The sequence below is a fragment of the Oncorhynchus nerka genome, linkage group LG27, assembly GCF_034236695.1.
Source record: "Oncorhynchus nerka isolate Pitt River linkage group LG27, Oner_Uvic_2.0, whole genome shotgun sequence".
Classification (NCBI taxonomy): Eukaryota; Metazoa; Chordata; class Actinopteri; order Salmoniformes; family Salmonidae; genus Oncorhynchus; species Oncorhynchus nerka.
In genome coordinates, this window is record NC_088422.1 from 56,545,011 (window position 1) to 56,558,804 (window position 13,794).

General features: G+C 40.9%; 1 protein-coding gene across 1 annotated transcript in view; it reads right to left on the reverse strand.

The window, feature by feature from the left end:
- LOC115112512 (sodium- and chloride-dependent glycine transporter 2-like) overlaps positions 1-13,502 on the reverse strand; it is a 57,871-nt gene extending 44,369 nt beyond the window's left edge. The window contains exons 1-10 of the mRNA XM_065011795.1: positions 13,065-13,502; positions 11,616-11,763; positions 10,557-10,688; positions 10,204-10,377; positions 8,756-8,906; positions 8,144-8,276; positions 7,782-7,916; positions 5,892-5,995; positions 1,312-1,436; positions 968-1,080 (exon numbers count right to left, since the gene is read on the reverse strand). Coding sequence (XP_064867867.1) covers positions 968-1,080; positions 1,312-1,436; positions 5,892-5,995; positions 7,782-7,916; positions 8,144-8,276; positions 8,756-8,906; positions 10,204-10,377; positions 10,557-10,688; positions 11,616-11,763; positions 13,065-13,502 — 1,653 coding nt within the window. The remainder of the gene's footprint in view (positions 1-967; positions 1,081-1,311; positions 1,437-5,891; positions 5,996-7,781; positions 7,917-8,143; positions 8,277-8,755; positions 8,907-10,203; positions 10,378-10,556; positions 10,689-11,615; positions 11,764-13,064) is intronic.
- Positions 13,503-13,794: the final 292 nt, after the last annotated feature.

Consider the following 13,794-nt stretch of genomic DNA (forward strand, 5'->3'; position numbering starts at 1 on the left):
GGCATGAGGACTCCTTGCTATCCCCAGTCCACCTGGCCGTGCTGCTGCTCCAGTTTCAACTGTTCAGCACCTGAGGTGCTGACTTGCTGCACCCTCGACAACTACTGTGATTATTATTATTTGACCATGCTGGTCATTTATGAACATTTGAACATCTTGGCCATGTTCTGTTATAATCTCCACCCGGCACAGCCAGAAGAGGACTGGCCAGCCCTCATAGCCTGGTTCCTCTCTAGGTTTCTTCCTAGGTTTTGGCCTTTCTAGGGAGTTTTTCCTAGCCACCGTGCTTCTACACCTGCATTGCTTGCTGTTTGGGGTTTTAGGCTGCGTTTCTGTACAGCACTTTGAGATATCAGCTGAGGTACGACAGGCTATATAAATACATTTAATTTGATTTATTGAAGTTATTCAATAATTATTTCATTTACCCAAGATTATCATAAGACATGAACAAAATGCATCAGTGAATCGTATTTCCCTGATAACCGTCTTCTGGGTAGATTGAAAGGCTTTCCCAAAAACCTTCTCAATTAAATGTGAACTACAAAGTAGCCTATGCCTACCTGGCAGAGTGATATCATGACTATTTGTATCAATCCAGTGGTGATTTGTTTAGCAAACTCTGCAATCATGTGTACTACAGAAACACTGCTAACCAAACAAGGCTCTTGCTTTAAACACATGTAGCTACACCCCAAAATGTAAATTTTGCAGAATTATTCCAGCCCTAAAAAGTGGTTGCCTGATGTGGTTTAAGCATTATTGTGGATCATTTTTGTATACATTTTGTTGTTTTTCTATGAATGATTTTGAGAGTGAAAACCTGACAAAACGGGACAAAAATGAAACCTTCACAAACAAAACAGAGAAAATGTAATTTGGGGGAAAAAATAAACAGAATTAGACAACAACAAAAATTAACAGATTTTATAGGGCCCTACAAACACACAAAGTGGGGCTTGGTTACCATGGTATCCAGGCCGAGGGTCAGCAGCATGAGGAAGAAGATGATGGCCCAGAACGGAGAGAGTGGGAGTCTGGTCAGAGCCTCTGGGTACACCACGAACGCTATGCCTGGACCTGCGAGTGTTAAATCAGATTGATAATCAGAGACAAAAGTGCCAATAAATACTGAACAAAAGCAACTATCTACTCTGACTTGGGTTGTGTGCATATCGAAACAGTACTATTACACTTCAGAATTGGCCAAGCCACTCTCTATCTCTGGTCATACACTATCTGATCCTACCAGACCTAGGTTTGAACCCAGGCCTGGATGCTTCATGAACCCTATATGAATGTGTCATTTACCTTCATCAGCCACCTTCTCAATGGGCACCTTCAGTTCGTGGGCCATGAATCCAATGACGGAAAAGATGACGAACCCAGCGAATATACTGGTGGCACTGTTAACTATGCACACTATGATGGTGTCCCTAAACAAGAGAAGAGAGAGACAAGAAAGGGATGTAAATGTTACAGGGCTGTAACACTTACACTATTTGAGAACTTAGAACTCAATTTTTGGAGTATTATCACACTCAAGTGAGTGGCTATATGTTGGTAATTGTTATAATGTGTCAAAATGTCAAAACATTATAATAACATAATCTAAGGATGTTCTAAGTGTTTCACAGGAGTTGGTTTTGTTAAAATAATGTCTTCTTTTACATATCTATCGACCATCTTCATGTGTGATATTGAATAAATGTATGAACAAATAAATGAATTATCTTCTGTGCGGTCTTATTGAAATGCATAACATTTGTGGAGTGGTTCAACAGTTCCCTCTAGTGAGAAAACGATGGCCTCATACCAAGGGAGAGAGTATACTGTGTATACAGTCTCTGCTAGTAGCAGTTTTACTTCTTGTTTATATGTTGTGTTATTGTCACCTTACCGTGAAATGGTTACTTTACAAGTCCTTAATCAACAATGCAGTTCAAGAAATATAGTTAATCAAATATTGACTAAATAAACTAAAGTTTAAAAAATCAAATAAATCACAAGATAACACAATAAATGTACATCACAATAACGAGGCTATATGGGGGGGGGGGGGGGTTGTATTCAGCGCATGTGACAAATAAAATGTGATTTAGGGAAACATTCATTATTGGTTCCGGGTGTGTTAGGCTACGGCCAGAGTGACAACCCACATGATGGCAGACCCCCAGGGCCAGGACTGAACAGCCCAGCAGCTAGGGATTGCCTAAATAGATTTCTCCCCTGACATGGGTATGTTTTCAGTACAGACTCCTTTTGTCCTACTGTATTCCATATAAGGCATCCAGACCTTATGAAAGTTGCCAAGTATATACCTTTAATCTGGTAAAAAATATATATATGCTAGTGATACATAACTTGACATTGTGGGAGGATAACCAACCTTCCAATTAATGGCAATGCATTTCTTAACCGCTATAAATGCTTGGTTACACAGTTATTTCACTCTCCAGTATAAAGAATTACCTTGGTGTACATTTATACACTATTTTATCCAAGAATAGAATCAATAATTGAAATGACCATTATTCCCAGATCCCAGACTATAGCTTTAAACTTAGTCTGCTGTCCTGTAGTTTAAATTTATTGCGGCACGGTCTGCGGGAGGGGGGGCGGTCAAACAGACTTTGGGATGAAAATATTGTATTTTTGTTGTCCCACAGATTATTTGGAAACGGTCTGTTTTGTATGTGTTAGCCTACCTATTGTATTAAAACCACATATTTTTCTAATTATTTACACAGAATTCGCTGCTTCAACCTCAGTAGCCTCCCTCTCATAGTTGAGCGTGAGAGTTCAAGTGCGCCTAGTATGTGTGGACTCATTGAAATAAAGTAGGCTGCCCACGTGGGCGGAGAATCACGTGACAGTTCACTTAAATATGAAATAACTGAAATATGATTAAACTGTAGTTTACTACAGTGTCTGTAAATAAATATTGAGAATGGAAAGAAGTGGAGGGTGCTCAACCAACGTGAGTCGAAGTGCAATCAAAAAATGTCATCTTCGTTGAAAAAGAAAAGGCACAACGCGCACATAGGTCAGTCTACTATGGAGAGCCAGCGTTGCGCGTCTTGATTTGCATTGAGTATTTATTACCCATTTATTTGTCTCTGCCAGCAAATCGTTCTCCTAAAAGGTAGGCTATATCCTATAAACCTATGCAAAACGTAGCAAGTCTCAAGTCGCTGTCATCATTCTTGCTGCTTCAAGTTCAGTAGCCATACGCGATCAGGTGCGTGTGTTGTGTCAATTAAATAGAGTAGGCGATAGCCTATCCATGGACCGGACAAGCACGGGGCAGTTATCTGTCCAGGAAAGTGTACTTCCTAAATAGGCCTATGGTTTGGCTATAGTTTACTACATTGCCTAGAAAGGCCTAAATATTGATCACCCATATTTAGCAGTCTGAAAATCTTTCCACTCCTTAAAGGTAGGCTATAAAAATAGCTCAAGAGAAAGTGAATTTCTCTCCAACTCTGCTCTCTTCAAATTACATCTAGCATATTGGCTGATCTTGCCCAGTAATACAGATAGCCTAATCTAAGGGCAATGTGAGAATCTCTGGTAATTTAACCTATTTCCTTCATTTATTTTTACGAATTTGATATTGCCTGTAGGACGCAAAATTGCTGGGATCATGGCTGGAAAGTTAGCTGTGTCACATAAACCTAAAATAACATTGCGGGACTGCAGTTGGGTTTGGGACCAGTTCTTGCGGTAGCGGGTGGGAGTCGGACAGAAAGCCAGCAGTGCAGTATGAAAAGCTGAGGGTGCAGGTAGGAGTCGGAGGAAGACCTCTACTGTGCAGCTCTCTCTCTGTCTCTAGCGGTACATCAACTGGCAAAAGCTAGCCAAGTTCATTTACTTCTGTTGAAACGTGACAAAACAAAGGCTATAAAACATGTCCATACAAACAACACCTGTTAGATAGTAATAACAGCCTGGCTGTGGTAGCTACTAGCTAACGCAGCTAATTCATTCACCTCAGTTGAGAGGGGCTGAAACATTAGCTAACATTACAGTCAGTTACAATACTAGCTCAGTACTGTGGATAAACACTAGTTCAAAAAAAATTATGTTAAGTTAAACAGCAGTTACCTTGCCAGCTACATCAGGCAACTAAAGAGTAGTCAGTTTCTGCTCTGATTGCTTTTACAACATGGTGAAAGAGCACACCCCATGCTGGTCCAGCCACCCTTCCAGAAGCTTTCACACAGCCTGTCTGTCCTAAATCCAGCCTACCTGACACTCTGAGGTGTCCGCATGGTACTAAAGCGCACCGGTGCCACTTTTGTTTCACATCTAAATGATAAAACTGAGGGGAGACAAAAATGCAATTTCAGAATGTAGGGCTCTCATGACCCAGAGTTACCTCTGCTGCAGAGAATAATTTCATTAAGAGTTAACTGCACCTTATATTGCAGCCCAAATTAATGTTTCACAGAGCACAAGTAACATACACATCTCAACATCAACTGTTTAGAGAATACTGTGTGAATCAGGCCTTCATAGTCAATTTGCTGCAAAGAAACCACTACTAAAGGACACCAATAATAAGAAGAGACTTGCTTGGGTCAAGAAACACGGGCAATAGACATTAGACAGGTGGAAATCTGTTCTTTGGTCTGATGAGTCCAAATTTGAGGGTTTGATGCAGAATAGGTGAATGGATGATCTCTGCATGTGTGGTTCCCATCGTGAAGCATGGAGGAGAAGGTGTGATGGTGTGGGGGTGCTTTGCTGGTGACACTGTCAGTGATTTATTTAGATTTCTAGGCACACTTAACCAGCATGGCTACCACAGCATTCTGCAGCGATACGCCATCCAATCTGGTTTGCGAATAGTGGGACTATCATTTGTTTTTCAACAGGACAATGACCCTCCAGTCTGTGTAAGGGCTATTTGACCAAGAAGGAGAGTGATGGAGTGCTGCATCAGATGACCTGGCCTCCACAATCACCCGACCTCAACCCAATTGAGATGGTTTGGGATGAATTGGACTGCAGAGAGAAGGAAAAGCAGTCAACAAGTGCTCAGCATATGTGGGAACTCCTTCAAGACTGTTGGAAAATAATTCCTCAAGAAGCTGGTTGAGAGAATGCCAAGAGTGTGCAAAGCTGTCATCAAGGCAAAGGGTGGCTACTTTGAAGAATCTAAAATATAACATATATTTTGATTACATATGTGTTATTTCATAGTTTTGATGTCTCCAATATTATTCTACAATGTAGAAAATAGTAAAAATAAAGAAAAACCCTTGAATGAGTAGGTGTATCCAAACTTTTGACTGGTACTGTATGGTATATATTTATACATTATATATATATTATCATTGTGATGTAATTATGTAATGGTTTATGTGCTGTCAACATTTGATAGATGTTCAAAATCCCAAAAGTGTTGAGTATCTTACTCCATTATACAGCTGTTACATTTATCAGAACTGTATTTTTGACCTTTTATACATTTTGACGACCTTAGCTAAAATAACCGTATGTTGTCATATAGTCACGTGTTTACTTTCAAAGCTACATAACACAGTATGTTACATAAAGCAGGTTACTGTGATGACAACAATTTTTAGTCTGCGTCGCGTTTTATTTTTGCCATGGAAAATGTAACCGTGTGAATATCGTGATACAACTTCTTATTTACCCGTATGTAATGGATTGGATTGGTAACCTCACTCCTCAGTTTGAAATGTCTCTACCCGTGCCATCGAGTTGCTAGCTTTACGGTGGCGCAGCTGGCTAAGATGTTGTCAAGAGGGCAGTCACGTGTGATTGCGGGGGCAGTCACGTGTGATTGCGAGACAGAGGATTCGGGCGGTCATATATGGAAGGAAGCAAAGCTGTTAAGCAGCACAGTGAGAAGTGCTTACCTGTAGCAGTTGTTGTGGAACTTGTTGTAAGAAGACAGTGTGATGAGGCCTCCCCAGGCTGCTGACAGAGAGAAGAAAATCTGGGTGGCAGCATCCTTCCAAACCTAGAGTAACACACACACATTCACAATCACTTTTAGAGACAGAGGGATGGGTGGAGAAATGTGTGTGTGTGTGTGTGAACGCATGTGTGTGTGAGTCTATTTGTGTGCCTGCACGCACTTACAGTTGAAGTCGGAAGTTTACATACACTTAGGTTGGAGTCATTAAAACTCGTTTTTAAACCACTACACACAAATTTCTTGTTAGCGAACTATAGTTTTGGCAAGTCGGTTAGGACATCTACTTTGTGCATAACACAATACATTTTTCCAACAATTGTTTACAGACAGATTATTTAACTTATAATTCACTGTATCACAATTCCAGTGGGTCAGAAGTTTACATACACTAAGTTGACTGTGCCTTTAAACAGGTTGGAAAATTTCAGAAATTATGTTAAATTAGGAGCTTCTGATAGGCTAATTGACATAATTTCAGTCAATTGGAGGTGTACCTGTGGATGTATTTCAAGGCCTACCTTCAAACTCAGTGCCTCTTTTGCTTGACATCATGGGAAAATCAAAAGAAATTAAGCCAAGACCTCAGAAAAAAATTGTAGACCTCCACAAGTCTGGTTCATCCTTGGGAGCAATTTACAAACGCCTGAAGGTACCACGTTCACCTGTACAAACAATAGTATGCAAGTATAAACACCATGGGACCACGCAGCCGTCAAACCGCTCAGGAAGGAGACGCATTCTGTCCCCTAGAGATGAACGCACTTTGGTGCGAAAAGTGCAAATCAATCTCAGAACAACAGCAAAGGACCCTGTGAAGATGCTGGAGGAAACTGGTACAAAAGTATCTATATCCACAGTAAAACAAGTCCTATATCGACATAACCTGAAAGGCTGCTCAGCAAGGAAGAAGCCACTGCTCCAAAACCGCCATAAAAAAGTCAGACTACAGTTTGCAACTGCACATGGGGACAAAGAGCATACTTTTTGGAGAGATGTCCTGTGGTCTGATGAAACAAAAATAGAACTGTTTGGTCATAATGACCATCGTTATGTTTGAAGGGAAAAGGTGGAGGCTTGCAAGCTGAAGAACACCATCCCAACCGTGAAGCACGGGGGTGGCAGCCTCATGTTGTGGGGGTGCTTTGCTGCAGGAGGGACTGGTGGACATCACAAAATAGATGGCATCGTGAGGGTGGAAAATTATGTGGATATATTGAAGCAAGATCTCAAGACATCAGTCAAGAAGTTAAAGCTTGGCCTGCAAATGGGTCTTCCAAATGGACAATGACCCCAAGCATATTTCCAAAGTTGTGGCAAAGTGGATTAAGGACAACAAAGTGAAGGTATTGGAGTGGCCATCACAAGCCCTGACCTCAATCCTACAGAAAATGTGTGGGCAGAACTGAAAAAGCATGTGCGAACAAGGAGGCCTACAAACCTGACTCAGTTACACCAGCTCTGTCAGGAGGAATGGGCCAAAATTCACCCAACTTATTGAGGGAAGCTTGTGGGAGTCTTCCCAAAAAGTTTGACCCAAGTTAGACAATTTAATGGCAATGCTACCAAATACTAATTGAGTGTATGTAAACTTCTGACCCACTGGGAATGTGATGAAAGAAATAAAAGCTGAAATAAATCATTCTCTCAACTATTATTAGGACATTTCACATTCTTAAAATAAAGTGGTGATCCCAACTGGCCTAAGACAGGGTATTTTTAGGATTTGTCTAGGATTAAATGTCAGGAATTGTGAAAAACGGAGTTTAAATGTATTTGGGTAAGGTGTATGTAAACTTCCGACTTCAACTGTACATGTGTGTATGTATACCTTAGCATCATTGAGTTTCTCCCACTTGGGTGTGATGAAGTAGAGGATGCCGTCACCAGCCCCTGGGAGGGTCACTCCTCTGAACAACAGAATGACCAGAACCACATAGGGGAACGTAGCTGTGAAATACACCACCTCGGAGAGGGGAGAGGAAGAACAAAACGAAGAGAGAGTTAGCAGGTTTTGTGATAAGTGCACTGATTCAACACTTTTAGTTCAAGAACACACCGTCTAGAGGGCAACATTACATAATAATTCACAGAACTACAAACTTTATTTTATGGTTCTGGGATTTCACAGGGGGAAATTATTCAAATTCAAAGGAGGTACCACATGAGTAGAGAGTGAGAGATTTCTCTTACTTTCCCTGATGACTTGATTCCTTTGGCCAGGGAGAGGTAGACTATCAACCAGGCCAGCAACAGGCAGCCTGCGAGGGGCCAGCGGATGTCTCCAGGGTACTCTATCCCTTTGGAGATGTGCAAGACATTGTACCTATGGGACACACACACACACACACACACACACACACAAACACAGAGCCAGAGAGAAAGAGCCAGAGAGAGAGAGAGTCAAAGAGAGAGAGAGAGCCAGAGAGAGAGGGGGGGAGAGGGAGAGAGACATCGAGAAAGCCAGAGGGAAATATAAAACAGTTATTTCAGATCTGACATGTATTATTCCTTCATATCAATCAATAGCGGGAAACAATTGTGTCTATATAGCCCAATAACTGTGCCTTAATTATGTTAGAAAGGAAACATTTACAGTATAGTATGAGAAATCACAAGTATCAAACATAGAACCTCTGTAACTCTGATGCAAGTTATTATTTTTATTACATTTTTTTAAACTATATTTTCATTTAATACTTTTTTAGCTGTTTGAGAGGAGAGCTTGCAAGTATGCATTTAATTATACTGTGTACACTACACTGTATCCTGTGCATATGACAAATAAACTTTGATTTGACTTACTTGAAGTACTCCTCGCTGGGGCTGACGTAAGTTTTGTTATCCGGAAAGGTCATGTTAACCAGTTTGGTCAGGTTTCCAATGGCTTGAGCCGACAGACAGAACGAGCTGTTCTTTACAGAGGTGATGTTTTTATCATGGAGGATACACGTGTCTGTCACAACCAGAAACCAACACATGTCAACCAGGATATACAGACAGACAGACTTACATAGCCTGTATCGAATCAGATTTTTAAAAAATACATCTCAACAGGAACAGACAGACCTCTTTACAATCTGGTTTTAAAAACGATCAACTTTCAGTTTTCTCAGGTGGTGGGTATAATGTAGAATAGATCCTTGCCCAGCACACTGGTTCATACACCAAATACAGTGATCTCTACCATGCTTTACATATTACTGTTCTTTACATACTGTACTTGATACCCATTACAGGAAATGTCCTCTATTCTCAGATGAAAGCCATTCATCCACTGTATGTGTGAAGCGTGTTTTTCTTTTTTATGTGTAATGGTTATTTTTCTTTTAACAGAACTTTAAATACAAATTGTGCTTATTATGAAATAACCTTTTTCACAATATTTTTAAAGACTATATCAAATGTACACATAGAAACGTTCAGCATGTTTGACAGAGTAGATCTAGTTTCGCTTTGTATGATGATCATAAGTTTGTTGTATTACCAATGAAAGCTACGGCTTGACACAGCATCAATGCTATTCAACGATACAGAGAGAGACCAGGGAGACGACAGTTACTGTAATTCTTAATATGACCACGAGAGGGCAGTCTGGCGCGCACTGCGGCACTGCAGCAACTCCACTACTTGTAAATGTGTCAAGCAAGCAACTTTTGTGCTGAATTCACTAAAATGCAACAGACAAAAATGGCATTTTCTTAATCAAATTTCGTTTTTTTCCCCACATGCATCTGGGAGAAAATTATCCGGTCATACTGCGAGCCTTTCTTTTATCAAATTATCTTCTTTTTTTTAATGAATTGTAACCTAAAATCAATTACTCATAATTGCACAAATGCAAAAACTAATTTGTCTACTGAGCCTACACCGTAATCTTTAAAATACACCTTTTGTATAACTGCTTTTTGCTCATTATATAGATCAGACTAGAATAAAGATTTTTTTTTGTTTAAATATCACACATTTGTAGCCTACACACAGTTGAAAAAAAGAACTTGAGACCCACAGAATAAATATAAAAATCAATACAATAAACCTAGTAAGCAAAAGTAGCACTTTTGGATGTATATGAAACTAGAAAACAATGCTTCAAATAACCCGCCACTCTACACTATAGGGCAGGTTACAGGCAAGAGTCCTTAGCTAAGGGGTGCGTTGCGCATTGCGCAATGGTGAGGGGGGTGCTTAGGTGTATGTGTGTGTGCGCATGCATGAGAGTGTGTGTGCGTTCTGGCGCATTGTGGTCTTACCTAAGAGAAGCATGTCTTTGTCCTTACAGTCCAACGTGTTCCACTCGTTCTTACAGTTAGCCCATGGCAGTGAGCCCTTCAACGAAGCGAACAGGTAGTACAGTGTCCAGCACATAATAATGTTATAGTATATGGCTATCAAGACAGATATTATCAACATGGCAATCCCGCAACCTAAAATAAATAAATGAGACGAAATATGTAAATTACTCTTAAGCAGGCAGAGGAGCGTGATCAAAAGTAATTATATCATAATAAGTCGTTTTCATTTTTTTCTGAAGTTAGTGTATGTTACTAGTTTTAAATACGTTACTTTATGAGTTTGGATCGCAGCCTGTATATGCGCAGTTTACCTTGCAGAGCCGGGATGGCTTTCCACACGGACACCGGGCCCTGGCTGGCAAACTGACCCAGGGAAACCTCCAATAAAAAGATAGGGATCCCGGCGAGGCACAACATTATAAGGTAGGGGATCAAAAAAGCACCTATATACACAGGGAAACCGGGAAGCATTTCAAAGTAGCGCACAGGTACAAGTGAAAAGAGATTACTCAAACTTGGCTCACATGATTTTAAAAGAAGGCTATAACAGACTTAATTCGACTGCTTTTCTCATGGAATTAAAGAGATTATGCATGGCAGGTAATAATGAAATACATGTGACATATCTAAATGGGTTATACTTATTTGCTTTCCTTACATGTAGCTTAATTAGTTGTATAAGGTAGCTAGAATATAATAAAGCGTAGTGTAGACCAAACTAAATTGAAATGAAGATAGGCCTAGTAATAATAAAACAAATATATATAAATAATATTTTGTTTACCGAAGTGATTATCAATCATAAAGCCTAAATAATTTAACTAAAATCCACGAAAAAGAGTAGGCTCTTAGAAAAATAATGCTAGCTAGACGCTTTCTATAACTGTTTGGAAAACGTGTCTTAATAAAAAGTCGCCATTTCCTTTAGAGAAGAAAAGGCAGTCAAAAAGTTGAGTGAAAAATGTTTGTTTTTTTCCGACACTAATTTAAACTCCAATGATATAGCCTAGCAAGTGAATGAATTAAAGTGATGTATTTTCGTTTGATAATGTTGAAATACATTAAGCATACTGGTGTTCACACAATGGCAAAACAACAATAGAAATCATCCAGGATAAAATCACAATTAAGTTGACTTACTCCCATTTTGTTCCTCGAATTTAATTACATCGTCAATTTCGTTCATATCAATTATGCGTGATGTCAAACATATACATCTATCATTGTGGAGCAATGGAATATCCAATTAAAATAACATTGATCAGTTTTGGAATCAGTGTTATTTCTTTTCCGCATTTAGGTGCTTTTGCATTTACAACTTTAGTGACATTTGCAGTGCGGGTACATTCTCAACTCAACACTCTCCTTACCTCCACCATTTTGGAAGGCAAGGTATGGAAACCTCCACACGTTTCCCAGTCCCACCGCATAGCCAACCATGGACAGGATGAAATCCAATTTATTAGTCCAGTTTCCCCTGGCCTTATTCTCATCTCCACTCTCGTCCTCGTCTTCCTCCTGGGAAAAACAGTGGATTTTAGGACTAGGTTTCATGTACATTAAGTAACCATATAGGACTTACATTTAGTATAGCCAATCATTAAAACGTCTCAGATCCCAAACCTCCTGCCTTACTGGGCGAAGGATTCGTTTCTTTATTCGATCTATCAAATTAGCCACAAGTATAGGCTATTTGCAACAGTCAGAACATACGAATACAACCCGCTTCAACACACATAATCATCTCGGGAACAACACTCTTTGATTGATGTGAGCATTTTAAAACATGACAGGACAAATTCATATGAATATTCATAAATACAGATAATTCCAATTTCCTTATTTCTGATTCCCCGCCAATATGGGTAGAGGGAGAAAGGAACAAGCTTATCAATGGAACACTGTCAGGCTGGCGCGCGGAGGAAGAGGAGAATGAGAGGAGTGGAGAGAGAAGAGGAGAGTGGCGAGGAATGCCCTCGCGGGGATTGTAACAATGGGCAGAATCCGCAGCCTTATGTAACCCATTACCAAGCGCTGTCATGGGTTTACCGAGACCAATCCCGAGAGAGCATGATGCGGGGTTTCTATCCCTCTTTCTATCCATACCTGACACACGGAGCAGCGTAGTGCGGGGGATATACCATTACTGTAGGCTGATACACAAACAACCATCTTACAGTAGGCCTATTCCTTTATCTCACTGCAGTGGGAAGATTCCGTCCATTCAGCACTTTCACGACGCCGTTTTAGACCAACTTTTGTTGACAGAATTTAATCAAATAGGTAGCCTACTCTAGCCAAATGCAGAGAGTCAGAACATCGAAATAGATAGCCTACCTTTTCCGTTCTATATTTTGATCATTTGCCATAATAACAGGGAATTATTCTCAACTATTATATTGGTGAATTCTAACACTGATTCATAGACAATTGTAACCTCTGGTCACTGCATCTGGCCACTGCAAATGGAAACTCACTTGAATAGGCTATATAGCTCACATTCTCTCAAATCATCCTTCAGCAGCAGTCTCCAGTGCCGGACTATCTCAGAAGGAGTCCCATGGGACCGTAATTACAACTTCTCCTCAGCCGCAGTATGTCACCCCCACCTCGGCTTCCTTATCCGTGAAAGACCCGATAACACCACAGCCAATCCCCTATCCTAATAGGCAATACAGGTTGCGTGTCAGATAGATCACCACTCACTCCAAACCACGGTTCGTCTTGTAGTTCACCCCACCCCACCCCCTAAGCTCTCCTGACCCCGGTTGTTTGGACGATGCTCCCCGTATCGAAACAATTCGTTTGAGCCCACTTACCCACATCACCGCGCCGGGCTGAACAGACGTGTTGCCATCTGCGCCCAGAATGATGGTGGTCTGGCTCATGGTGGTCCAGTTGCCCGATGCATTGTTTTGATCCCCGGTGACCCTAAGCGGGTCCCCGTACTGGTCAGGGATATCCCGGGCAGCCGAGAGAGCAGCCACGGATCCAGGCACCGGCAGAGCGGCGTTTTTAAACGTCCCATAGACTTTGACTTCTCCCGGTTCTCCTGGTTTATTTTCCGTGGGACAGAAAGTTTTGCTCTCGTTGGATTGTGCTGGCTGAGGGGCCGGGTATGCTGCGGACGTTTGGTTAAAGGCATTATCCGGTTTGTTTGCTGAAACTCCCTCCGGCTGGTGCAACGGGTTACAACCGGTAGGAGCATTGGCCGGCTGTTTGGCCATCTCTCTCTGCTCGGAGAAATCCTGCAACATGTCATTTACAGATGAAGCTCATCACACAAGACAAGGGGTAAAAAATCATATAAAAGGCTATACAAACAGAAACACTTTAAGATGCATTTTCCAGCTCAGTGTTAGCACTAATAGGCTATGAATTGAGAATTCGATTATTTTAGCGTTATTATTTTCAAATGGAAAATATGGGCTAATCACCTACAATAAAAATGCAGCAGCGGTGGGTGTTTCTGCAGTATTTTAAAAGCCCTTTGTTGCATGTTTTGGCTCCGCAGCTCTGGGCTTCAGATCACGGTCTGCGGGGGTTTGC